The following is a 27929-nucleotide window of genomic DNA, read 5'->3' as shown; positions in this document are numbered from 1 at the left end:
AGGTTCAAACTTGGACTTGGAAAATCATCTTCTGCTCTCTTCTTGCTTGACCATGATCCTGCCGGTTGTGGCAGGAGCCCCAGACTGCATGTGGGCACAAGGGAGAGAGAGTAGACACTGGATCTGGTGTTCAGGTGATGGAACAGCCCACTGCAGATCCTGTTGGAGCAGGTGCTGGGGCCCAACTGCTGGCCTCTTTTCATTAACTGTTTTATCCTTTAGCATCCTGTTATTCCAGGCATCTTCTGGGGACCATCATCCATAACAACTCCTGTTTAGGGAAGCTTTTAGTGGGCCACGTGTCTGGGGAGCTTAACTGCAAACTGTGGGACACTGGAATGCAAACATTTCTACTTTTATGTGCTCAGTGCTGCAAAAGTGCTGCTGATGCTCCCTGGGCAAGAGAATGACCACAGTAAATGCTTCCTTTTGTGTTGCTGTAGCATTGTGTAAGAACAGATCTCAGAATGTTCCTTAACTCTGCAGGGAGGGCTGAGGCACAAACAATGCTCCTATTGTTAGCGTTCAAAAACACATAATCACGGGGGATTATATGCGGTGCTTTTTTATTAAAGAGCTCTGGGTACCAGGGGTATATTCAACCCAAATCTGACTCCGACCATACATCCAAAATGATCGTGTTTTTATACTCTATTGTTATATAACTTTCACGTCAATTATTAAACTTATATTGTTCTATTGTATACATAGATTTAGCCCCCCTCTGAATTTCCAACATAGTTTCTCATTATTCTTCTTATGGTTATATAATAATTATATTTAATTACTAAACAATCATCACATCTAACAATTATATAATTTATCATACTGCTTATGCAGGTGATCTGGGAAAACACAAAGCTTAACATTTTAGATTCTATCTTTAACTTTTTCCAGGGCTCCACTATCACTATGAGCCCTCACAGCTGTTTCTGGTTAAGATTTCTCCCCAGACTCCGCATCTCTGTCCACACAGTGGCGCTGCTGTGCAGAACAGCAGTGAAGTGTTTTACTGGGAGAGGCTCAGCTTCCCCCTTAGCACTGAGTCTGTGCTATAGGCTTCTGTTTCAGGAACACTGGCACAGAAGCTCAGGAAGAACCACACAGCCACAGTATTAGAAAATATCCCAGTTTATTGCAGCATCTCAGTTCTGAGAGTTTTACAAAACAATGTATTTACAGGTAAGGAAGGGACTAAGCTGGAGTGTGCTTTGCTGGGGCAGGAACAGACTACAGAGGAAAAAAGAAGAAAATCAGCACATTCACAAGTCACATTTTTCTTTACAAAAGTAAGACAGGTGTAAGGCTGGTGTGCACAGCTCATTGGTGTTGTCCTTGTGGGGAGCACTCCAAGAAAAATTCAGTGCAGCCCTTGTGCTCTTCACAGTGATTCCAGGCACCTGGGGCTCAGCAGAAGCTGTATCAACTCAGCTCAGTATGATGTTAAGGCACAATGCAGTGATGCCAATGGCTCTGGGTCTCCACATGTGCCAGCAGCTCTGCCTGTGGCTTCTCTCATAGCGAGTGATAGTGTTTGAGCTCTGCCCATGGCTTTCTTTGGGGTGAGTGATGGCTTTGAGCTCTGCCTGTGGCTTCCCTCAGGGTGAGTGGTGGTGTTTCAGCCCAACATCTCTCTTTCAGGCCCCCAATCCTGGACTTGGCCAAGCCAGAAGCAGAGCTGGACAGAGGACAGAAGGAGGAGACCATGGTGTGGGACAAGGGAGGGATTCCAAAGGGAATCTCCCCCAAAACTATGGTAAGACCTCCATTACGGCTGAAAACCAGAGAAAGGATATGGACGGCTGTTTGAAAACAAATGCACCACTTAGAATATATGCTGAAACCTTGTTTTTGAACTTGTCCAATAAAGTTTGCCTCTAAACACAAACTGTTTGTCTTTTTTTTAATTAGATTTTTTTTAAAGTTTATTACTATATGAAATCTTGAATGACGGCTCATTCAAATTGTTCATGGGAGCTGCACTAGCTTACCCCCCCAAGGGAAACTTCTCCAAACACAGATTTCTCAGACTAAGGCCTAAACCCAACCATCAGCTTTGGCTGCACATGGAGTCCCAGGCGCTCACAGCGAGGTAGAGGGAGGGTTGAAGTTCACAGTAGAGGCTGTGCATGGCTGGCACTGCCAAGTGTCTTCAGCCAGCGCTGTCCAAGAGGTGTCCAGGCAGGGATCCATCCCTAGAGGCCTGTGTGCTCCTGGATCCAGTCTCGCAGGCTCGTGAGCCGGCTGTACACCCCAGGTTTGTTCCTCTGGGCACAGCCATCGCCCCAGCTCACCACACCAGCCAGGAACATCCGACTGCTGGGCTCCACACTGACCAGGGGCCCCCCAGAGTCTCCCTGCACAGAACCACACAGGAGAATAAGCACCAGCCCCATAGATCACTCTCGTGCACAGTGTTCAAGTCACTCACAAAAACTGAGCAAGAAATAATCAGTAAATCTCTGTCTAAGTCAGCTGTCATTACAATTTTTTGGCCATTCCCTGAAACAAATATTTAAGCACAGCAGTAAGAACCACAGTGCCAGAACAAAGAGCTATAAAATACCAGTCAAGCAGCCTGGCTTGCTAACTAAGACTCTGAATAAAAGCCAGAAATTTAAGTATGGCTGTATATCGTATCTGGTGAGATGGAGTCTGGGCTGTAGTTTTTGAGCTGTAAGTCATGCATCAACGTAACTTGCTGCTGGTGCCCATTGTAATCTGTTCATTTTCTGAATCCAGGAGAATTCCCATAGATTTGTTTTATGTTAAAAATGTAAATATAAGTGGAAGCACATGAGCAAAGGACTGTCTCCCTGCCTAATAACCAATAACCAGCACTAAATCCAGGTGCTGCCTTACCTGGCAGGCATCCACACCACCAGTCAGGATCCCCACGCACATCATGCGTGGTGTCAGCTGGTCTGTCAGGAGCTGGTTACACACAGTCTGGTTGATGAGCCGGATCTCTGCCTTCTGCAGGATGGAGGCTCCTGTGCCTGCCAAGATGGAAGAGCATCTTAAGTAAAAATACACATTTTTTAACAACTCCCTGTTTTTCCCTCAAGAAACACAGAAATCATACACTTGTAGAATTTCAGAACGGTTTGAATTTGAAGAGAACTAAAGCCTGTCTTGTTCCATCCTGTGCCACAAGTAGGGACAGTTTCCATTACACCAGGTTGCTCCAAGCCCTGTCCAAAATGGCCTAGAATGCTTCCAGGGATGTGGCAGCCACAGCTTCTCCTGGAAACCTGTTTAAAATACATCAGTGCAGCACCAAATCACATGCCAGTGCTCACCTCCTTCTGCAGTTGCTCCCCATCCAGTCACCCACAGGTCCTTGCCCACAGGGAAGTTGTGGGTGGCATCGGGCAGGCAAATGGGCTGGACAACAGCCGTGAAGGTGACAGGGCTCTGCAGCTCCAGCACAGCAATGTCATAGTCGTAGGTGTAGTCATTGAAGAAGGGGTGGGAGATGATGCGCTTGATTTTGCGGGTTTGCACATTGGGGCCGCTCCGGTCACCTTGGTCAGTCAGCCCCAGGTAGGCTGTCCATAGGCTGGGATCTGAATACCTGCACAGGGGCCATGAAATACAGGGTGAGACCTCACCTTGGAGACAGCACTGCTTACTACCTTAAACAGTTTCCTTGAGGAATGCCTCTCCGAGTCAGTGTTGGAATATTGTGGTTTTGGTCGCCACAATATAAGAATATTAAACTATTAGAGAGTTTCCAAAGAAGGGCAACGAAGATGGTGAAGGGCCTTGAGTGGAAGCCGTATAAGAAACAGCTGAGAGCACTTGGTCTGTTCAGCCTGGAGGAGACTGAGGGGAGACGTCATTGCAGTTACAACTTCCTATGTGAGGGAGAGAACAGGGGTAAACTCTGATATCTGTTCTGTGGTGCCCAGTGACAGGACCAGAGGGAACAGCCCGAAATTGTGTCAGGGGAGGTTTAAGTTGGGTATCAGGAAAAGGCTCTTTCCTCCAGAGAGTGGTCAGGTACTGGAACACTTGATGCAGGGCAGTGGCCACAGCATAAAGCCTGACTGAGCTCAAGAAGCATTTGGATGATACTCTTGGGCACATGGTGTGACTCTTGGGGATGGTGCTGTTCAGGGACAGGAGCTGGACTCAGTGATCCTTGAGGGTTTCTTCCAACTCAGCTTATTCTGTGATTCTGTGAAATACCTGGAAGCACAGGGATATGAGGCCAGTACCTGATGCCCTGCAGTGGCAGGAAGCAGTGTGCTGCCGACACCAGCCAGCTTGCTGACACCAGCGAGGCCCCACAGATGTGGCCCTGGCCCTTGACGTGCAGGCTGACCTGCCAGGGCCACTCTCCCACGTCCGAGTTCTGCCCACCAACGATCCGCGACTTCCTGATGTAGGAGCGGAGACCACAGTCTAGGGCAGAGAAGGAGAATGGGTGCTTGGTTTCTCCTGTTCTCATCCCACGCCTCCCCTCTGTTCCTCCAGGACATCTGACAGCACAAATACCCTGTTTACCCATGTCAGGAAGGGTTGATGTTCTCTGCACAGATGCTAAATTAGCTACAACATTTACTGGCCAACTCTATAAAGGGGAGATAAGCCCCTGTATTACCCATCTAAGCCTTCCTGAATAACACAGACACCCCACAGGCCACTAAAGAACGTGGCTTGGATATTTCCAGATCAAGCTCCTGTATAGAAACACACAGGGGCTCTCTCTGCCACACTGGGGTGTTTCTCTGAGAGACCCAGCCCAGAGTCCCATGTCTCCCCTATTCCTGAGGCACTCACTGCAGTTGTCCTCATCAGAATGGTCCTCACAGTCCTGCTCCCCGTCACACTCAGGGTTCTGTTTGCTGATGCAGTGTCCACTGCGGCACTTGTACGTGTACTCCTTGCAGGGGACCGCGGTCTGGCCTGCTGCAGGCAGGATGGAGGCACAGGGGTTAGTCCCAGTTCTGGGGAGGTCACATCAAGTCCACCTCTTCTGCCCAACCCCAGAGCATTTACACCCCATGCAAGCACACACATGAGGGTGCCCAGCCCCAAGGAATTCCATCAGAGGCTGCGTTTGCTGGCAGTCGCCCTCCAGCCGACCCTCACCTGTGCTGCAGCTGCCCTCATCGCTCCCGTCCCCACAGTCGTCCTTGCCATCACATTTCTGTGTGCTGGGGACACACTTCCCGTTGTCGCACTTGAAGCTGTCAGCTGGGCAGCCTGGGGACAGAGAGCAGTTCCTGAGGGCTGGGCATGAATCGTGCAGCACCTCAGCACACGGCTGTGCCCAGCTCCCCTCCCCAGGTAAAGCCTCTGCAGCTCCAAAATACTGTGTCTCCAATGTCTTCTCCAAACTGCACACCACCATGCAGTTATTCAGCCCTTTCTATTCCTACACCACTGCTCATCCTTCTTTCCTCTGAGCTCTCATTCACCTGTATCAGGTGAGCGCTCATCATGCCTGGGCTTTTTTGCCTGCTCATTTCCAGCACAGCACTTCCCTCCACCCCACGAGCCTCCATCACCCTAGTCGCCCCCTGTGTGCCTGCTTGAGCCCTCAGCCCTTTGTGCCTGCAGGGTGAGTCACTCACTGCACTGTAGCTCATCGCTGTTGTCACCACAGTCGTTCACGTTGTCACAGACCCAGAACCTGGGCTTGCACCAGCCATTCTGGCACTTGAACTGCTGCTCCGTACAGGCTGGAAGAGCAGAGTAAGAATCACAGGATCATTTAGGTTGGAAAAGACCTCCAAGGCCATCAAGTCCTACCTGAGACCAATCACCACTTTGTCAACCAGACCAGAGCACTGAGTGCCAAGTCCACTCATTCCCTGGACACCTCCAGGGATGGGGACTCCCCTGGGAAGGCTGTTCTAATGCTAGAAATTAGGGGAGAGGCCTGCAAAGGCACCTGTGAAGTCACCAGCAACCCACCCACCATGGCAGCTCTCCCAGTGGGTGTGCAAGCACTTGGGAACCCCAGAAACCAGCTTGGGACCGTGCACGTGTACATAAATACACTACACACTCAGTACATCACAGTATTTCCACTTCTCTGGAGAACAAAGCCATTTGGAGCTGTTGTGTCTGAGGTAGTGGAGGCTGAAGCTGACATCACAACAGCCGGACAGCCAGAGGCAATACTGAAGGAAAGCAATTGCTGCAAGCAGTGGGAAAGCACCTGAGAAACCAGGATCATGGGGCAGCAGCACATCCTTCCCCAGAAAACTGCTCCTTCCGAACCAGGGCACCTCATCCTCTCTAATAAACTGCAGACCCTGGACAATAACATTAACTATAGGACAGCTGTGCTAATCCAAGAGGAAAACCTGTTACACAAAGAAACAACTCCTATGTGTCCCATGGGTTTTCCAAATGAGCTCTGCAAAGCCTGCCCAGCTGGGTAATGAAATGTGTCCCTCCACACCACTCAGCTCAGCCAAACCCACAATCAGCAGTATTAAACAGAAAAACACATTCCCAGCTGGAAAGAACTGGAAAGAGAGGGCGATGCCACTGGGAGAGGGCAGGATTAGCAGCAGCCCACAGCTCTTAGGCTGAGAAAGGATCCCCAATTGTGCACCGAGTCTCACTCCAGTCTGGAGGAGGGCGGCAGTGCTGGTTCCAGCCAGCACTGAGTCACATTACCCAGAACAAGCCTAACCACCCCATGGTTAGGCACCATGGCCTTTCCATGCTGTGCCAAAGAGAAACCAAAGGCTGGACTTACTGCAGGACCTCTCATCACTGCCGTCCACGCAGTCCAGCCACCCATCGCAGCGCATGCTCCTGTCGATGCAGCGGCCAGTATTGCAAGTGAACTTACCAGGGCAGGCTGAGAGGGAGAAAGGGACAAAACCACACATGAGCCCTCTTGGTGTCCCCTCCACATCCCTTCTGCAGAGTTTCCTATGCCTGCTTACAGCAGAACACAACAGGAAGACCAGGAGGTTTTCAGGAAAGCAAGGCAGGCTGCTATGCCCCTATGGAAAAGGCTGCTTCCCATTTACAGGGCAGTGTAAACACAGAGGAGGGACAGCTCCACATCTCAGGGAAATGACTTTCCCCTCCCCAGCCCCAGGGTTTCAACTCACGGTCACTGGAGTCGTAGGACAGGAACTCTGCAGAGAAGCCTGTGTCTGTGTAGGACTGGTCTGAGTGGAACCGGAGCTCGATTTTGTTGGTGGTACTGGCCACCACAAACTGGGAGCGCTCCCCACAGTACCTGCAGGGAGAGAGCAAACAGGAGTCAAAAGGCTCGAGGTCAGCACCAAGAAAACCTCCTTCTATCCCTGATCTCCCTCCACACTTGGGAAGCTGAGAGGGCAGGAGAGCAGGGAGCAGGTCTGATCCCAGCACAGACTGCTGGGCCTCAGGGTCCGAATTCTGCTGCTGCTGCTGGCAGAAGGTTTGGGCCAGTTGTAAACACTAACTTGTGACTTTAGGAATGACTGGGAACAAGTTCTTCCACATCCTTGCCTGCCCTACAATGTGTCTGATCTCAGATACACTGGACTCAGGCAGGATCCCATCTCACCATGGGCAGATTGGATCACGTACGTGAACAGCACTGCAGAGGCAGGTGCTGACTTTGATACCCTCTCTCTGAGGCAGGGTCAGCTCCCTTGTCCAAAACATTGTGAAACAAAATTAATCACCTGCCTCTGAGATTCTAAGTTTTCTCTCTGGCCCAGCTTGTATCAGGCTGAGGAATGCATCTAGAAATGCATCACAGGATATGAGTGCCCTGAGAATGGAGAGCTTCTCATTCAAGCAAACCTACCCCAGATGTTCCTGCCTTCCCACACATGAGCTATGTGCTGTGATGCTCCACAGCATCTGAGGGGTGGTTCAGCTGCAGCACACCACAGTACCAAGTGTGGGACTCCCCAATCATCGTGGGGCAGTCCTGGGCTGAGGCAGCTGTGGGGTTTTCAGGGTCTCCCCCGAAAATGACTGCCGTGGGCCTCCCAAACAGAGAAGTCCAGTTAAGCACAACCTGTCCGGGCCCCTCAGGCAGGCTCCAGGGCAGCAGGCAGTCTTAGCAAGCTCAGCTCTTAAGTGAGCCCAGCTCTTTAGTGATTTTCAGCTCATTAGTGATTTTCAGCTCTTTTGCTTGTTAAGTGCCTTTGGCAGATGCAGGGAGAGAGAGGAGAAGCTCTGTGTGAGGTTCCACAGAGATGTCTTTATTGGTATCTTCTGGAAAGGGTCTCAGTGACAGCTCTTCTGCCAAACTGGGCAAAAGCAGGGGTTTATATAGGGTACAGGAGTTTTAGGAAACAGTCCAATAGTAAAGGTTGAGGCAAAAGTGACCTATAGTCTTACAGAGAGATAACAAGGGTCTGAAGGAAGAGGGGCTTCTTTTGGTCCAGTCATCATGACTAGGCATTTCCTGTCTTAGCAGGTCCTGTGCCTGCTACACTGGGCACCCTCCTGCCTCCTCCCAGCCCTCAGAGCACCAGCACACTTGTTCCCACAGCAGATTAAGGAAAGCACCAGTTAGTGTGTAAGTAAATGAAGCCACTCCATGGGTTCAGCCACCCAACACCCACCTTGTGCCGTTGATCTGCACATAGTCTTTGGTGCAGGAGCTGACTGGGATCCCGGGCTCCAGCACAAAGAACATGTTGAAACGCACCTTCACATTCTTTCTAGAGGGAACCTGCAAAAGGAAGCACGTCAGTGGGATGTTCCTTTCTGGAGCAAGAAAAAAGGAATAGTTTCACAGGAAGAGGGTTGTGCTTGAGGGAGGACAGAAGATAACTAAAAAGGGGAAATCAGTTTTCCAGTAGGAAAGAAACAGCTTCATTAAAGTCCCTGAGTCACCCTGGCTCCAGAATCCCCAGTGGAACAGGCATACAGAGGGGTGGAAGCCAGACCTGTGGTCAACAGCCAGTAACTGGCATGTCCCAAAGCCCACACTCTCATCCTTCTTGCGTGAAGTTACAGGATTTTTCATGGTCTTCTGTGGGGTTCAGGCCTCTTACAACCTCTTCTGCCTTTGCCTCCAGTTCCTAAAGGCTCCCTCAATCATGCCAGACTTGGAGCCTCTGGGCCCCAGTTGCTGTGAGCTCCCTTGCATCATGTCCTGTATGACCAGGGTCATTTGACAGACTTGTTAAGAGAAAGAGAGGGCCCATCTCACCTCAATGTTCCAGACACAGTCCATGTCTGGGGGGTAGTGTGCTGGGTAATAGGGAGTTGTGAAGGTGCCGCTGTCTCCCTTCAGGGTCTCACCACAGGCTAAAATCAAGCAGGAAGGTAATAACAAATTAGAGATTTAGATGTGGTTTTTCCAAGCCTCAGCTGTCTGTCATTGGAGGCAGTGGCAACAGTCTCTAACATGGTTAAGTCACTCTCTGGAGAGAGCAGCTTTGCTCCAAGGCTTGAGAGAACCCAGGAGATCAATTAGGTGCTTCCATCAATCTGCATGTCTAATCCAACATAATTCTCATTTTTGCCTCCTTGGGGAACATCCTTACTGCAGTCAAGAACACCATAGGCAAGGCAAGCACCTGCTCCCAGGTGCTCCAGCCCTGGAAACATCCCTGGCAAACTGACCCCAGCCACAGCCACCTCCCTGTTCAGCTGCCCATGGCAGGGAGACATGGGGAAACAGGCCAAGGCCTCTGCTCACCTTTCATCTTTGGGAGCTGGAAGAACTCAGCTTTAAAGCCAGGGAATCGTCCCTCCTTGTTGGTAACCAATGTGACTAGCATGACGTTCTGGGAGGAGAGGAAGGTCAGGTTGTAGGATGGGGCATAATTCCCACAAAGTCTAGGAAGCAAAGGACAGAATTCGTAAGGCACTACTGCACAGGGAGCCTCAAGCAGCACAGCTCAGCTCTGAGCAGGAGATCTCAGGATCACCCCAGACTTGGTGCCATACAGGAACACTGACCTAACCAAGGCATGGGGCTCCACGGGGCTCAGAGAGTCATACACCTTGATGTAGTCACTGTCATCTCTGCATGGCTCCAGCTCCAAGGTCTTGAAGGTGAGACTGATACTGGAACTGGCATCTGCCCTCAATGCCCAGTAGCAGAGGGCATTGTTGGGGTATGGGCTGTTGGGGAAGCCTGGCGTGGTGAAACTGGTGACCTCCCCTTCCTTGGCATGAAGGGAGAACATGCAGCTGTCTGCCCAGAGAGTAGAGAACAGTTAACAAGGCAAAGAAGCCTTGCCCTGCCTTTCCCTGGGACGCAGAGAGTAATTCCTGCAGGCTATCCCAGGGCAGATACCTCTTCCTGGATAACAGCAAGGCCTATGCCACAGTCTGTCCAACCCCAAAACAGCTCTAAGAATCACACTGGGGTCTGCCTTGCATGCAGAGAACCTCTCTCCAGACCCTTCCCCATCTTGCAAGAGAAACACCACCCTAAAGAGACCACTGAGATGGAAGAAGAACTGTACTTACTGTCCCGGGCAGAGTGAGCTATGCTGGGGTCCACAGCTGCAGGAAAAAACAGAGCTGACATCACCCTTTGGGCTATGGGAAATCCCTGGGCACAAAGCCAAGGTTGTTCCTCAGACTGTCATTGATCTGGCCTCACTTGTGGAACCTCTCCCTGCAAACTGGCAGGAGAGCTCTTTCCTGGCCTCTGGGAGCTGAGGGAGCAAACTTTCCCTCTACAGAGGGAGAACTCATCCTTGTCCCTCTTCCCTGGGCTCAGAGGAGAACACAGAGCATTTCAGCAAAAGGGAACAGGTCCGTGCAGCCCCCTTTAGACTCTACATCCCGTTAAGCTGTGCTGTGACATCCAGGCCCTTACACCACCCTCAGGGCTGGCTTTCTCATGAGAGGGCTGTGACCAGCACCTTCTCCTTCCAGAGAAATATCCCACCTGATCCCATGCAGAGGCCCAGGGACAGCGGGACCGGTACTCACGGAAAGCAATGACTGACTCCACCTTCAGCATGGGGTTTCTCAGGCGCGGGTTCCACCTCTGCACCAGGCTCTGCTTGTCAGCCATCGCCCTGTCCAGGCTCTCTTCCCGGTATTTGGGCACAAGGAATTCTGACCAGTAGTAGGCAATGACACTGCCTTCACTGTGGAAAGGGTAATTGTGGGATGAGGGCAAGGACAGACATGGGAGGACTCAAATACCACTAGAAGGGGCCAAACTACTTGATTAGCCAGTTTTTGGAGCCTGGCCACAAGGAAGGGAGAGTTTCATTACAAGTTAAGCAAACAGCAAAGGCCCCTGCCAGCCTGAGCAATCTCTCTCAGTGCTGCCAGGCACCACCCACTGCAGTTCACTTGATTTTTCCCAAGACATCTGGCAGAAAAAAAAATGTATTTTCAGGTCACTTTTTACTGCTCACCCTTTCCTGTGTCATTCAGGGTGATTATGGGGGTACTTCTATCCCAGCATCCTGGGAAGGAGGGTAAATGGCTGATGTGATATCCTGGCATCCTAGATGGGGCTCAGGCAGTGCCTAACACTCACCTGAAGGCAGTGATTACTGTCTCTTTGTGATAAGGACCAATATCAGCATGATTCTTGTAGATCTCCTCCACCTGAAAGGGTTAAGAGGTGTTCAGCATGTCTAGAAGTGAGGAAAAGGGAAAGGCTGAAGATAGACAGGGCTTCAAGACTGCAAAGGAAAACCAGGGCACATCCCTGGCATTCCTGTGTGCAGGAATCTGCAGAGCCAAAGAAAGAAAGAAGGAGAGTTGAGAGCCCCAGAAGAGCACAGAGCTGCCCATCACAGCCTGTTCTGACTCAGCTCACCCACTCTTCCCTGGGGAAGGTGAATCCCCAAGTCTGAGGGAAGAGGCACAGCTTCAGCCTCTTTTAGACACCCTTTTAGCTCAGTTCCTGGCCCTGACTCATCCAGTGAGTCTGGGACGTGCCCTGGCAGCTCCTATGACACCAGGAGATGCCATGGCACTGGGCTGGAGCTGGGATGTCAACATCCAGCTCCAAAGAAGGTCCCTGCTCCCAGCCAGTGTGACACAGTGAGCAGGGAAAGCTCCAAGGAATCTTACATGGCATATCCCCATGGCCATGGGGCAAGAGGAAAATTCCTTGCTTGTAGAAGGAGGGAGGCAAGAAATCTCTTACCGTGCTCTTCACCTTCTTGGCCAGCATACTGAACTCTGGAGAGCTGGAGTTCTCATAGGCGTCCAGGAATTCCCAGTTCAGAACCCGCAAGTGGCCATTGAAAACCTTCTGGACAGGTGTGTTCCTATCTGGAAGAGAACAGCTCAGGGTCAGGAAGGGCAATCAGAGCTGGGACTCGTGTCACAGCAGATCCCCAGTGACAGCAATTGGGGCAGGGAGGTGGAATTGGTGTCTCCAGAGCTTCAGAGGACACATGTGAGCAACACCGGGTAACAAAGCTTTTCCATGTGGAGGGATACGTTCCCAGGGTGTTACCCTACATGTCACCACCCACCAGACGTCACACTCACATTTGAAGTGCCAAAACAGGAGGCCAGTGGTGAGGGAGACAAGTAGAAAAACAATGATCAGGACAGTGATGACCACCTGCCGCCTTGGGCCGCGTTTCTCCATCTTCTTGGAGTTCATGGCAGGGAGGAACTCCACCCCTTCATCCAGGTTGTTCATGTCCTGGGAGAGGAGGGAAGGCAGGACAGTGAGAAAGCTGTTCTCAAAGCCTGGCTTGGGGAGGTCCAGCCACAGAGCAGCCTGAAGCAGGTCTGGGGACAAGGAATGCGGCAGCACTGAGAGCAAACCTCAGTGTTGGCAGCTCCACAGCCATGACAGGATAAGGTTTCTTCTGAAGGTTTCTTCTTTGCTCTTCTGCACAAACCTAATTCCTTTCTGGGCCTAATTTAAGGTCATGACTTCAAGCACACTCAGGGGCAAGTCCACACACCCTCCTGTGACCATGGCAGGTCACAAGCCCACAAGCTCCAAGATCTGCCTCAGCAGATGAAACTGCAGAGAAAAATTCACCCCCACAAAGTGCTCGTGTTGTGCAGGTGTGTCACCCAGAGCTCATGGGGCACAGCATGCTATAAATAGCATTTCCCTAATAGAAGAAATCAAGTTGCTTCCTTCCTTTACAGCTTTTTCACAGCTCTCTGTCATGCCTCCTGAACCAGCAGCACTCCTGTGTTTCTGCTTAGAATCTCTCATCCAGCACAAATACTTACTAAAAGAAATAAACCAAAAAATTAAGAAGAACACACAAAACATCCCCACAACCCACGAGCAGCCATGCTCCCGGGACAAGACGTGGAAGAGAGGAATGAGGAATGACACAGCTCTTGCTGTCATCATAATGGGCTGAGTGAGGAAGAGGAAGATGTGTTGAAGCATCGAGCTCTGTATCAGCTGTAAAACCTGAGCTCTATATCAGCTGTAAAACCATTGGTATCCCAAGGTTTCAGTTTCTCACACCTTCTGTTCTGTTCCTCCATCCTTGTCCTGCTTGTGCATCTGTACCTCTCACCTGGGGGGGATCGGGGGGGGAAGGTTTGGACAGCTGCAGACCCAGATGTTTTTTGAGGATCCCACACAGCATCCTTGGTACTGTTGGACATCGTGGGGGCCCAGATCCACACCTACCCTGGCACCTCCTCTCCTGCCAGCACTGCCAGTGGTGTGGCCAGAGCTCACCACATCTGCTTCTGATCTGTGCCTCCCTTGGGAAGGAAGGGCTCTGCACGTGCTGCAATGGCCCGAAACAGGAGGATCCTTCACCTTTCTGCTCACCACCTTCCCATTTTCTCCTTAGCAGGCATTCGGCAGCTTCCTGGGCTCTGGAACCTCAGCATGGACACCACGGCACAAAGTGCCAACTCACACAAATCTGTGGCATTTCCATGTGCCCCATGCTCCAGAAGGGTAAAGCTGTCTCCACAAACAGAGGGTCAGACTCTGCCTGTCCTCTCTCAGCCCAGGGCTCACACAAACCTACTCCAACAGCTTGGGTTAATTTGAAGAAAATGTCACAAGCCCCTAAATTAAGGAAAAATATGTACAAGGGGGATATAGCTTGATAGAACACAAGGGAATGGCTTTGAAACAAAAAGATAGCAGGGCTTGACAGGATACTGGAAAGAAATTCTTCCCTCTGAGGGTGGTGAGGCCTTGGCATAGGTTGCCCAGAGAACCTGTGGCTGCCTCATCCCTGGCAATGTCCAAGGCCAGATTGGACAGGGCTTGGAGCAGTCTGGTCTAGTAGAAGGCATCCCTGCCCATGGCAGGGGAGTGGGACTGGATGGGCTTTAAGGTCCCTTCCAATCCAAATCACTCTGGGATTCTATGAAAAACAACTAGCAAATGGAATCCTGCTAACACAGGGATCTCTGAGCCTGCTGTACAGACATAAGGAAAAAGCCATCTTCACTGCATTTCCTCACTGAACTTTCAGCAGGTACTTCATCTTATCTTTCCTCAGCCTTGCCTGGCAGGAAAGCCCAGCTCCCACTTGAACTATTCCCCCACTTCTTTTGCCCTTTTCTTCACCCAATGCCTGTACTCTCCTCCCACCCTCCACACCCCATTGCAGCCTCTCCTCCTTGCAGTATTTGCCCAGGGCCCTTCAGAACAAAAAGGGAAGTGGCAGGCACCTTACTCCGAGTTGTTGTCAAGGACTCTGTAAGTTTAATCCTCTGCAAACACCAGAAGACCACCAAGACCAGAGCAACTCACCAGTTTTCACATCACCTGCTCTCAGAATCCTCTCAGTTTATTATTTGGCGGTACAGGGAAGGAGCCTTCATTCATTTTTGAGTTTCACTGCCGAAGGCTAGACAGAAAGAACTGTTTCCATCCCCAAAATCCACCCACCTCCAAAATAAAGAGACCTAGCAGGGCTGCAGAGGACAATGCCATGGGAAATGCTCTGAATCCTGTTTGGCTTCTGATCATACAGGAAAAGCTTGAAGATATAACCCAAGGAAACTTTCAAACAGATGGCACACAAAATAAAGCTTAAATACACAGAGACATCCTAAATCAAGAAACTCTTCAATCAAAGTCAAGACTACCTGGAATTTGACACACAGTCTTCCAAACTAGCTCCTACCAGTTTTCCAGTCATGAAATAAATCCTCCCAAAACCTGGTAAAGAAAAGAAACTGGCCACAAAACTTGCAAACACACCCTCTCTCCCTCCACATTGCTGCTCACAATGCAGAGCCTTCTCAGGACTTCCAAGACATTGCTGCTGTTTATCAACACCTGCAGGAGTCTATGGCAAGAAGACATTCTCAGGCACTTAAATGATCTATCAGTTTCCTCAGACTTCCTGGAGCCAGCGAGGAAGAACTGCAAAGAAAACCAATTTTCCACAAGAAAACTCTTCAGCTGTGGGTACCTTCAGCCCTCTGCAGAGTTCGTACACTTCCGTTTCACCAAACTGCCAGGAAAAAATGAGAGTCAGCAGCAAGCAGGAGCTCCTGCTGTATGACACTGCACAACAATGTGGCTGATGCATTTTAACATCCCCTTTAAGCTAAAGATTGTGTCCTTGCAGAGAGAAAACTCTCCCAGGGAGAAAATCATTGAGGTGATTAACTCAGAAGGTAAACAGAGCCCCCCTCTACCTCCAGCACACACAGGCAAATGCACGGCTCCTGGGAGCAAGGAAATTAGACAGGAAAACTCACCATGCACTCTCTTTAGGCAATTTCTCTGCTTTCCTTGGAAAAAAAATAGTATGAAAAAGCTAAACCTGGGAGGTTACAGTGCGCCTTCATCAGTTTTTTCTTGCTCCAAAGCTGAGCCAGCAGCAACACAGAAGTGACAGGAGTTCAGGGACTTCTGGGAAGGTTACTTTTGTTTTTCCTCCAGTACAAGGTGCACAAGCAGCCACTGGCACTGTTACTTGCCAGATGTTATCCCGTGACTACAAGCAGATAGGAGGCACGATCCAAAAAGGTTTCCTTCCCTACTCACCCTCTCTGTTGTATTCCAGCTCTCATCCTCTTCCATTCCCATACCCTATGAATGCCATTATGTTCCTCAGCCAACACACACACTTGTGTGAAGAGTCCTCACCCATCACAGCCTGGGTAAGGAACAGCCATTCCTGCAAACTCTTCCCAATACCCAGTGAAGAATCTGAAGCCTCTCCCAAGCACTGGAATGATGAATCAGGGCATGCAGAAGGTCTCAGATGAGGCCCTGTGTCCTGAACCCTAAGAGGCTGAAACCTCCCTGCCCACACTCTGCACAAAAACCACCAGTTTGACCTGAGGATGAGACTAGCCTGTGTCCCACAGGTGCAGCTCAGCCTCTGCCCCTCTCACTCCCTGTGCTCCACATGCCCTTCGCGCCCAACACCTGTCACCATTCTCTAAGCTGGACGGAAACCAGACAAAATCACATGCAAGACAGGCTCAAAGATTATGGTTAAATCAAGAAAAAGACAATTGCAATGTTAATCTCCTTCAGCTGATGGCTGCTGCACATTTCCCTCGCGTGCTCTGAACAGTGGCAGCTGTAAACTAGAGAGGAGCTGAACACGCACTGGGCTCACCTTCTCCATGGTTCCTCCAGAAACCGTCTCTAGCCCCAAGTGACTCAAGGTCTGACTGTCTCACCCTTCTCAAGGAAACTGCTCCAATAAACATTATTAACAGAAAACCTCCCGTGATATTCTCTCTGCCTTAGTCACTGCAGCAGGTACTTCCTTCTGCTCCTCCTCACTCAGTCCTTGCCGGTACAGCCAGGCTCCCCACACAGGGAGTGTGACCCACACTGGTCACAGCATCAGCTGTGGCAGCAAAACCAATCCAGGGAAAAGTTCAGACAGGCACTGCCCCAGCTCTCTCATGCCTCAATTTCCCCTGGAGTACCAACCCCATGAAGAAATTTTGAAAAGAAGTGCACATAGATGGATTCATAGAGCGCTTGGAAGGCTCCTGCTCCTCTGCACAGCATTTGAGCTCAGTCCTGGGGAGAGCAGACCTCCCACTCCTCCTTCTCTAAGCCACACAATGTATTTTTAGACAGTGACTGTGCTCTGTCAAACTGGACAAACCAGATGCAGAAGTGACTAATTCTGTCAGCAGGAAATTCAGCTGGCACAAGGGGGTGGTGGGAACCAGCTCTGCACTGGAGATCTTACAGGAAAGTAGAGATTCTCCTGCAGTGGGGGATCGTGGAAAGGCTGGGATACGCCATGGAATACGGCTCCCCAGCATGATGTGTGCAAAGCAGGGGTCCCACTGGGATCAGCATCCCCCAATGAGGCTGGTTTCTGCCTTTTTGGCACTCCCAGATGGTGATGTGTCCCAGGCACCAACCCCCTTACTGTTCCCCTCTCCTCCAAAACAGCTGTTCAATCTCTCCCTCAGTTTCTGCATCTGTTTACAGGATTCTGACCCACAGGACTGGGCTCCTGGCCATTAGTTTCACCTGTCCTTTATGAACACCAGATAATTTGTTCATCCAGCACCAGACATGAGATTTACCTACTTCCTTTGACTTTCCCAACTCCAGACTCTGCAGGTTTGCCACAGGACTGCTCAGGACCAAAGCTGCCCAGATCATACAAGGTAAGAGCAAGCGTGCAAACAAATAAAATCTCACAGCAAAGAAAGGTCACTGTCTGACACCAATGTACACAACCAAGACAAGGAACCCATAAAATGCCAGGCTGGAGGAGGCATAGGGAGGTCAGAGATGAAGCAGAGTCATTGGACAGCATGGTTAGACTCTTGAGGGTAATTACAACTTGCAGATCCCAGCCTGTGTATCCAAGAGGCAATTCCCACCTCCCCTTTTGTAGCCACACCTGCCTCGGGTGGTGTTCAATAAAAACTAAAACAAATACCACATGAGAAACGAGAGGAATGAAACCTGTCAACTGGGCCACAGTCTCAGGACATAGCCAGCAAGGCAGTTCAGAGCTCAGGAGACCAACACAGTGGGCTTGTGTGGCAAAAAGTTGTATTTTCAAAAGCTGAGAATTCCTGGATCATGTTGAAAGCCCACACCAGCTTTGTGGTGCTGGTACGAGTGAAAACAGCCTGTTACCCATCAGAAAAAGTAAAACGAACGTAAACAGCATGTGCAACTCACTTCACCCAAGTAGCTCAAGTACAGCTACAGCATCCTTAAATCAACTCCCTCACCAACTTTTGCTGCAAACCCAAATAACTCCTCTGGAAAAAGATCTGATAAGAATAATCTTCTCACTCTTGATAAGAAATAGATGGAAACAGCACACATGGGAAGCGAAGTTTACGTAAGGCGTATTCGTGCTGTGCCACCCCACCACAGGCAGCAAAACACTGAAGAAACTTTACCGGTGCATTATTTTTTGTCTTCAGTTCTGTATTAAGGGCAATGGAGCTATAAAATGATGACATCAAAACTAGAAAGGGAATATGGGACAAGAGCTCAAGGACAGAGTCCTCTAGACTGTGCACCTTCCAGGCGCAGAGGGCAGGTGCAATAGTGAAAGATACAGGTCACACACACCTATTTCACATACCAAGTTTGAGCTTAACCCTCTACAGCAGATTGTCTTGTGATCACCCTGAGTCATATGAGAAAACAAATTCCTTTAGGTTTATTATAGAAGAAACTAATGTTAATTTTTGCAGAGATAGCATAGGCTTGGCTTGCTGTCCCATCCAGGCTGATCGGTGCAGCTCTGTCCTGCATCACAGCAGCTCAGAAAAAGCTACCATGCTTCTGTTTTTCTGTGGTACTAGAGGATTTTACACATAAATCTTAGCAACTCTTGGGGAGAAGCTGGGAATAAAGGTACTCTACAGCCCTGATCTGTGTACCTATGGGCCATGAAATTCCTCCTTGCAACACACTGATGTCCCAAGAGCGGCAGAGAAACATGCCACAGATGCAAACAGCTCATTTAAATCACTTGTATGTCTTTCCTGGTACAGACAGAACTGTCTGGAAAACAGAACTGCCTCCAGCAGCTTAACCAAAGCAGCTGAGCCCCAGACCTCAGCCTCCACAATCCTTGTGACACTTTACTCATTCCTGAAGTTCTGAGGTGGATCAGGATCATGGGTCTCTGATGTTTGAAGCCAACAGCAAAGAAAACATGAGCACCTCCAACCAGGAAATTCTCCGTCTGCCAAACCCATCCCTGTTGGCTGCTCCCTCCCCATCCCAGCCCATGGCCCGGATATTGCAGGGCATATTAGCTCCGGGTCTGTCCCCAGCAGCCTTTGGATGGAAATGACACATTCTACCCTGGGCAAGGGGAGGAGAGAACCTTTGTACCGATACCTTCCCCAGAGCCAGGCCCTCAAAACACTCTCACTGCTCCCTCAAGGGTTTTACAGAGTGATCTTTCGTTTGCTGAGCAAAGGTCTGGCCTCAGCCCTTTTCTCATTGTGTCTTCCTTATCCCTGTTTGCTTTTGGCACCAACAGCAGCCAAACTGGCCCAAGCAGCAGCTCACCTGCCAGCCACTACCCCAAGGAAACTCTGCACCTTTCCAAGGAAGAGCAGCAGCTTCTCCTCAGCCCAAGAACTACAGCAGCTCCTTTACCAGCACAGGAGGAGACACAACATGTTGCAAAACCACTAATTTCCTCCACTCTCATAAGGGGCCAAGTCCAACAACAGTCCATGGGTGACAAAATCCTTGGGTTGTTTCCTGCCAGAAGGGCAAGTACTGTCTTCAGGGAACCTGCTCTGGATCAGATCTGTCCCTCTTAAACTGACACAGGGGGAAAACTGATCCAGAACTAGGGAAGGGACCCGCTTGAGCCCTCAGTCCTGCATAAAGACAAATCAGAGCACAAAGCTACCTTCTGCCAGGAGAACAAGCGAGGCAGGGAAGATCGTGTCCCACAGGTGCCACCCCAGCCTGTGGGACAAGGAGACACCCCAGGGACAAGGAGCTTGAGCTTAAGTGCTTCGGCGAGAGCATCTTCTTCCCACTCCCAGTCATGGCACACACCGGACAGTGGGATTGGAGGCAAGGGAAAATTTCTTGCTGCAGGCCAGCTTTTTGATCAGCGCCAGAACCAGCAGCTCCTATGTCGCTGCGAGATAATAACTACTAAAGCCAGGCCTCAGAGACAGACACCACACAGCCTGCTGGTAGGGTGGGAAATGCTGTTGTCCTGCTTTAACCCAAAACCCTGGGTTTGGAACAGCTCTGTGGCACAGAACAGGCTCTGGAGGTGCAACCAAACTCAGCCATCCCAGCCCGACCCTCAGCCAGGAAAATCTACACAAGAAGTTCACTCAAGTCTCAGAACACACTGATTATGCAGCGGTTAATTACTGAAGTCCCACAGCCCTCCCTTTACGAGGCTTGAACAGGTTTAGTTGGATCTGTTGCTAAACAACCCAGAGCCAGGCCCTGCACACAGCTTGCTAGCGTGGAGTTTACCTTTACTCACAACCCCACTGCTTTAGCTGAAGCCGAAACCAAAAGCCCTGGAGCGACGGCAGCACCAACACCGAGGAGATCCAAAGCCGGCACTGACAGGCGATCTCCACTTCCCCAAAGCTGGTTTTTTTCTGCTCTGCTGAGCTCAGCAACGTCCCCCAAACAAGTTCTCCTGACCTTACCCAAGGGTGAGCTGGAATCCCCCCTTCCTGAGGGATCCAGAGCAGCCCTGAACCCACTGGGCTCGAAGGAACCAGACGAGCAGAGGACGAGGCATCTCGGCCCACGGCTGGCAGGCGTTGTGGGAGCTCCCCTGCCCAGGTGTGCCCTCACCTGCAGCTGGGCGCTGTACCGCACGCCGGCCCCGCTGGCCGGGGGGCCTTGCTCCATGGCCAGGGCAGCGCGGCGCGGCTCAGGCCGCCATGGCGGGTGGCTGCGGCCTGGGCGCCGTGCCCGGCTCCTCCTCCCGGCGCTCCTGCAGGTGCGGGCAGCCGGAAACGCCCGCAGGTGCTGGGCCGCTCCCGCCTCGCCTCTCCACAGAAATACGGGAAAACACCGTGCCCAAAAGCCCCGCATCAGCTCTGCAACATCCAAGAGATCCTTCAGCCACAAGCTTTGCTTTAGCAAATGAAACCAGAAAAATCTTGTCTTCTAAGAGAGGCTGCCCTGCAATCGGTAGGAGGGCTGGCTGGCATGCAGAGATGCACAGTTCCTAAAGAAAAGCTTTGTGTATCCAGGGTCTCATCCCTCCTCCGGTGACAGCATTATCATGCTACGAAACCCTGCTGCAAAGAGGGCGCTCTCAGCACGAACAGATAGTTTACCCCAGGGACAAGCCTCGTGCTCCCAAACACATTTGGTACACTCAGAAGCAAAATATTACCTTTCCTCAGCCTGAAATCTGCCCTCAGCAAGGCTACATCAGTGTAGGAATGAGCTTTCTCTTGGCTAACAGAGATCAGATGCAACGTGAACAACACAGCAGTGCTGCAGAAACTGCTGTGCACCCAAACGTGGCACTCAGGGGATGCTCATATAGCAACAGCCCCTGGGGCCTGTTTAATATTTTTAATTATTAAATCTGGTTTAATATTAAACAGAGAGGGAAAGGAGGAACTGGGGTTCTGAGAAAACTCTAATGCAGGCTTAAAAGAATTTGTAAAACTGAAAGCCTCATTCAATCTTACTTCACCATTTACCCTTTCTTGAAAAGATGATTCATACACACACATTCCAATATTTAGGTTTCTCACATTCAAGAGCAAGTCAGGATTAAAACAGTTAGATCAAACTCATTCTTTCACATAAAAGTCCTTCCTTTCTCCATCTTACATGTGCCAATCAGTATGAATATGCAATATGCCCATTCAAAGTTGAACTGGCCACCCCACTGCTGAGCCACACTTTTTACACCAATTGCATCCTGCCCTGAAACTGATTTTTTTAAACACTTGAACACTTAAAACTGCCCAAAACTCTTGTTCTGGTACAACAAGAGTTGCTGATCACACGCAGAAAATACCTTGCTGAGCCTCCTTTGTTTCCCCTTGCTCTACATGGTCTCCTGCGGAGCAGAAGTTTTGCAGGCTTTTTGTAGGTGGTTTTTTTGGGAAAAAATAGAGAAGGAGTGAGGTCTCTGAGCCTGCTATGGTGTAGAAACACATAAACCACCGCCTTCCCTGTCCCCTCAGCAGCTGCCAGAATCCAACCCACCGCAGAACACGGCACAGGAGGCAGCATCCCCGAATTTAAGGTACTCGTTTTGAAAAGGTGCCGTGTTAGTCAGGCTGCTGATGTCAGGAGCTCTCAGCGCTCCTGCTGATGCCCAGCCCTGCCCAGCGCTGTTTTTACAGCCACTCCCTTACCTGCCTGGCTGCAGCCTGTCTTAACACCCCCGTGAAACAGCATATTTTGGGTACAAAGCAGCTGCTCCCAGCTGAACTACTGCTCCTACATTCTACACGTTCTTCCTCTTTGGCGCATCCACTGATCTCCTCCAGGCTGATGGCAAGCAAACACCCGTGCATCAGGAATGTAGATGATGAGGGCAAAATGTGAAGATCCACAATCCCTGGTTCGACACCGAGCTGTGAATGCTCACTGTTCCCTGTCATTCAAGCCACTGACATTTTACAAACTAATTCACGAGCCCTCTTTGAACAAGGGGACACAGTCACCGTGGGGAAAGCCAGCAAGCAATATATGTGCAAAATGTAAATATTATATAGCTGGGAGGTGGCTAGTTCGAGTCCTCAATGCCAGGATTCCGGTTTTTCTGTTGCTGGAGCACAGGGAATTCCTTCGTGGCTGTGCTGCAGCCATTACCGAGTCACCGTGGTGGGAGCAGGTCCCCTCCTGGGCAGGGTACAACCCCAAAACATACAATAACAATTCCCAACCTGTCTGCCACGTGCTTTTTTTGGTGAGGGACTTCCATGTCTGACTGAAAGACGCTGAGCGCAGCCGAGGCACGGTGAAAACGCAATAAAGCATAAAGTTCAAGGCACTTACCTGCATGCAATGGCAGCAGCCACCCGCAAAGCTTCTGTTTGCTCCCGCTGGAACCACTTTATCCAATAAAAGCTGTCACGTCCTCCTCCTCGCGTTGTCTCAATGTAGCCACAACAGCATCTTGAGAGCAGAGACGAGGTTTCGGAGGAAGGCGAGCCCTGAAATCTGAGAACCAAGTCCGGCTTGGTCAGAATCTGTGCGAGTTGCAAGAGCTAGATCGCCCTCAGCTCGAACCCCAGACAAGGATCAGCTGCAGGAGCAGCAAATTCTGTCGGGGCAGGCAGGATCCTTCCGCATCAGCTCCCAGCCCTGGGAATACCATGCACGTGAAAGAAGGGAAGAACTGCTTACAGAAGGAATGAAGGCCGGCTGCCGGCGGGAGAGGAGTCTTCTGGTGAAGGCAATTGCCAGGAATTCTAGCAAAGGAGCACCATCCATCCACACAGCGACGGGCCAGATTCAGTAAGGGACGAAGGCTTTTCCTTCCCGTAGTATGGCTCAATGATTGTACTCTCAGCGCGACTCCCAAATTCAAATTTCAGCGACAGTGCCCTCCCACCCAGATTCCTGCCAGGCAACCCTGAAACCACCCCATCTCACAGCTCAATCCGGTCCGGCAACTTCTAAAGCATTACAAAAGACTGGGAGAGAGATAAAACTCACAGGGTGTCCTGTTACTTTGCATTCCAAAGAGTAAATAAAAGGCTGATTCAGTGGGAGGAGAGGAAAACGTCATCCAGCAGCGCTGTGCTTTCCAGCTGAACAGGCAGCCCCCAGAGCAAGGGCTGGGTACGGCTGGAGATGGGCACAGCCACCTTGGGCTGATCCAGCCTCTCTATCTGCAACGCAAGGGAATAATTACTGACTGCGGAGAATGGGAGCTGGAAAGGTGCAGCGAGTTGCTCTCAATTGGCTTCATGCTGCTCTGGGGCAGAACAGGGAGGTGGCACTCCCCTTCCCAAAGCTGTTCAAGGGTTACTGTGTCATTTGGATGGAAACTTCTCCTTTGATCTCAAATGCTTCTCTCACGAGCTCAGGAATGAGAGCCCTGCTCCCAAAACATGATTTTGGCAGAGATCAGAAGTAGCTTTGCCCTCCTGAGATCGTGAAAGCTGGCCAGAACTAAGGGGTCTAGTGCCCTGCTCCATCTCAGGGATGTCATGGGCATAAGGGCAGCCTCCAACACACCCCAGACAGCTCCTAGAATCTCTTCCAAAATCCAGGAGGGTAATTTCCCGTGCCTCTGCTTCTGGTGCCAGCCACGGGGCTCCCAAAGGAATACAAAGCACTAGGAAACACTAGGATGTAACTTTGCTGCCGGGACTATAAAGACAGCCAGGTCTCCTTGAGCTCTTCAACGCTAGAAAGCAGAGAAACTCTTTTGTGAGCTCTGAATCAGCAGCAGTGTTTGCCAGCCATTCATGCAAGAGTAGACAGGCCTGACCGCCTGGTTTCTGGCACTGTGTGTTTTGAAACCACTGGGCACGCCCAAGGCTCCAAGTCAGGTAAAGTTTGTCTTCTAACGAGCTGCAAATGTGTAAACTGAGGCCTTGACTTATCTTAAAGCAGAGCGCCCTTTCACCCTCCCCCAGATCTCTTTGACTCACCTCAACACAAGCTGAAAATTAAGAATACAATAAATCCTGTCAACCACCCTAATTCAGCTTTGTAATTATAATTACAAAGGACTCATCCCTCCGACTGGGGGCTCTCCTGGTCTCAACTGCCTGAAAACAGACTAAACTTTCCTGTTGCCCTTCAAAGGAACAGGGTGCTAATTTTCTGCCAAAAAATACTTAGGGCTTTTTGGGAAATACTCAGCTTTGCACATTAACACGTTCCCTCCTCTCAGCTGTCCTAGCAGAGGCTGGAACAACAGCCCAGCTAAGTTTAGGATTTTTGGTAAAGTACAGAGGCTGCATATGGCATTGCAATTATAAAAGTGACAGGACAGATAACAACCTTTGCACCAACACCTTCACAGCCATTTCAGGGGCCATCCTAAGTTGGAAGTCACTTGGAAGCCACTCTCAGTACAGGAGCACTGGCAGACCCAAAAGCTCAGCTTACCAAGTTACTGATTGTCATTAAGGTACTCAGGACATTCCTAGCCAGTGAAACAGAACTTACTTCCTTACACAAACAAAGGGAGTGCAAAGGGAGGTCAGTCATTCATAAAGCCGCAGTGACTAGAGGGCTTGTGACTGTCTCATATCCATAATTTCACTGTGTAACTGAGTACACAAGAATAATTCTCACCACAGGCTGACTTACAAGAACTCTCCTTAAGCAGTTTAAAAGCCCTCAGTGCAAATTCCTTTTGGGTTTTTTTTTTTTTTTTTGAGTAATCCAGCATATTTATATATATATAGAAGCATATTTTTGTATGCATGTCTTGTAAATATCAAGCAGCCATTGCTTCCCCAAGCACAAACCAAAAAGTTTCCATAAATTGCTTCAGAATAACAAATAGAAACATTAAAGCCACTTGCCACGTTTCCAAAAAATGCCAGCACCTTGCAGGTCCCTGTTAACTCTTCAAGCAGTGTCAGCATGCAGGGAGAGCATCCTGACCTGCAGCAGGTTTTCTCTTCTTTTCTTTCTCTGCTCTACTTTCCAGGCCCTGATGGCCTTGCTGTGGGTCAGCACAGCCACTTACTGATGCTCCTCTGGGATTTGGTTGGCACCTTCTCTAAGTGTCATTGCAAAACCTCGTGATTCTGGAGCTCTGAAGGACCAGCATGTTTCTGCTTCAAGGATCTTGCATTTGGCAGCTGACTTATTCTGCTCCAGGTGCAAACTGCAGGACAGTGAGAAAAAGTAACATTAGGAGGTATGGGTGCAAGGCTCACCAAATTGGTTTGGTGAACACTTCCAGACATAAAGATGCTTCTTAAAATACTGACCTCTGATTGAGTTTCAGTATTCAGGCCTCAATACAGGATGCCGTGTACAAGATTAATCCAGGCCCAAATGAACTAATCCACATTGAATGGGTCACTTGGCATAACCTGTGTCATCACCTGTGTCATCCCTAAATTAAATCATCAATAGCTCAAATTTGCACTACTCATGCAGAATTTCTTTAATAGTCCACAAAACCAAATGGCTCTATCCAGGGGGTGATTCACCGTACAGGAACAGGAGAGAGGTCAAATAAATTGTTCCTCTAGAGGGATCAGCAGCTGAAAATGCAGTCTTGTGGTGAGAAATTCAGATTTATTTATTGAGAAATTCAAAGCACAAGAAAGATGATTCCAGCTTTCCACCTCTGGATCTACACACATCTGGTCTATCCACATAACTAGGGTCCAATAAATCTCAGATTGAGATGAGTCAGTTGCAAAGGGGTTAAGTACAGGATTAAACAATTTTTCTACCAAAGCATGTTTCCAGCCTGGACCCAGCAGCACATTCTCCCTTCCCCACAGCTCGAAACTGCTGTGTTTAGTGTTTAGGCTATGGGGCAAAGTCTGAATTCCAGAATGCCATCCTACAGGATGAACAGCACCCAGCCAGAAAGGTCCTGAGTTCAGACACTGTGCACCCAACTTGTGGCAGGCACAAGAATTGGGTCTATTGTGAGGTGGTTCAGGTTTGCCATGTGACAAACAAGTAACAAGGTTTTTGCATTTACTAAAAACAATGCTAGGATTTTCAAAGGTATTGGAAAAATGAAGATCAACTGTTAAAACATGTCCAGTTAATGACTCTTTTGAAAAGAACACTTGAGGTGAGCTCACAGGGTTATGAGGGCGTCCTACTGAATTATGTAAATACAGATTTCCCCCATGATTTAAATAAAACAAAACAGTTGTTAAAATAAAGTTTAGAAAGGTTTTAAATGGCTAGTGGCTGTTTGTGTAGCCTGCTCAGTTTTTTAAAGCAGGTTTTACACAATATTCTCTTTGTGGAAATAAACTCCTAATTCACAGCTTTTAGGAGATAAACAAGGCTCTTTGATAACTAGTGAGCATCTCAGTGTGACAAAAACAGGTTGAACTTATTTTTTAAACTAGAAAAGGTATTGACAAAGATTCATCAGGCTGAATGGCCCTTTAGTTCCAGGCAGGGCAGGTGGAAAATGGGTAATGTCAGTATAAATACTTTCTCTAGGCCCTCTTCCCCTGCATGCTGCCCTAGCAGCTCTTACTGCAGGACTCATCCAGAACAGCTTTCAGGCTGCAGAGCAAGAGGATGTGAGAGCATACACCACCTGGAACACAGTCTAGTTTGTAGATACCCTCCCCCAGTCTCAGCACACCCACAAAACCACAGGAGCCCTTCTCTGCCCTTCTGCCTCATATAGTTCAAAGTTACTTATTAAAAACAAGGGCTCTTGACTTGCAGTAGCTTAGGGGTTATTTTTCAACCAGAGTGGAGCAGCTCATCAGACAGGTGGTAGCTGAATCACAACAGGCTGTACTTTGTTTGTGAAAGCTAGGATAAACACTTCCTACCCAAGCCAGCACATGGCCATTCAAAATCAGAAGCCCATCCAGTGTCTGATGCTCTTTTCTCCCAAAACCAGACTTCAAAATAAAAGAGCATAAACCTAAGAGAAGCAACAGGGAGGCAAATGTTGCTCAAAAGTAGGACGGTGTTTAACAGCAAGACACTTAAAACCAGCAGCAACCACCTGAGACACACTAAACTTCTTGGATTAGATGCAGGTTTCTTGTTTTCTTAAGCTTAATACTTCCAAAGCCTCCTGTGTCCAGCAAGAAAGTCATGGGGATTGACAGAAATTAGAGGGTCTTCACAATGTAACCATCTTTCAGCACTTGATTGTAGGTTATTTAATAATTTATTAATTATGAACAGAACATAGCAGGATTATCTTGATTATGTCTTGAATTTAAAAGGCTCTTTCACATAAGCAATAGTAGGAAATTGCTCGTTGCCTGCTTAATTTAGTCTTTTAACTTCACAACTTAAAGGACTTTGGAATGTCCTCACCTCCCTCCCACACCACAGTCCTTCTGCTGGCTCCTGATTGATAAATGTGCAAAACACGTACCAAACATGGCAAAGCAGGACAGAAAACCTTTTTCACTCCATACTGTGAAGCATATGGACCACAATTCAAGCACTTGCTTTCAAATGCTGAACTGATGTG

At 49.4% G+C, this 27929-nt stretch overlaps 1 protein-coding gene across 5 annotated transcripts; it reads right to left on the bottom strand.

The window, feature by feature from the left end:
- Positions 1-1115: 1115 nt before the first annotated feature.
- ST14 (ST14 transmembrane serine protease matriptase) lies at positions 1116-23581 on the bottom strand. 5 transcript variants are annotated; one of them, XM_063178377.1, is made up of 20 exons: positions 23474-23581; positions 22811-22975; positions 12412-12571; positions 12062-12189; positions 11444-11514; positions 10882-11042; positions 10411-10446; positions 9895-10132; positions 9632-9771; positions 9140-9237; positions 8547-8656; positions 7089-7219; positions 6725-6829; positions 5586-5693; positions 5101-5214; positions 4789-4917; positions 4224-4410; positions 3303-3577; positions 2863-2999; positions 1116-2357 (listed from the first exon to the last, which is right to left on the bottom strand). In XM_063178377.1, exons 2-20 carry the CDS (start codon positions 22814-22816, stop codon positions 2196-2198), a joined length of 2496 nt encoding a protein of 831 aa, XP_063034447.1. In that variant the 5' UTR covers positions 22817-22975; positions 23474-23581; the 3' UTR covers positions 1116-2195. The 5 variants fall into 5 exon arrangements, with proteins under 5 accessions (XP_063034447.1, XP_063034446.1, XP_063034448.1 ...); XM_063178376.1 differs by lacking the exon at positions 23474-23581 and adding an exon at positions 23162-23455; XM_063178378.1 differs by lacking the exons at positions 22811-22975; positions 23474-23581 and adding an exon at positions 21183-21295.
- Positions 23582-27929: the final 4348 nt, after the last annotated feature.

Source organism: Melospiza melodia, chromosome 29 (assembly GCF_035770615.1).
Source record: "Melospiza melodia melodia isolate bMelMel2 chromosome 29, bMelMel2.pri, whole genome shotgun sequence".
Lineage (NCBI taxonomy): Eukaryota > Metazoa > Chordata > Aves > Passeriformes > Passerellidae > Melospiza > Melospiza melodia.
This window is presented reverse-complemented; position numbering and strand designations above follow the sequence as displayed.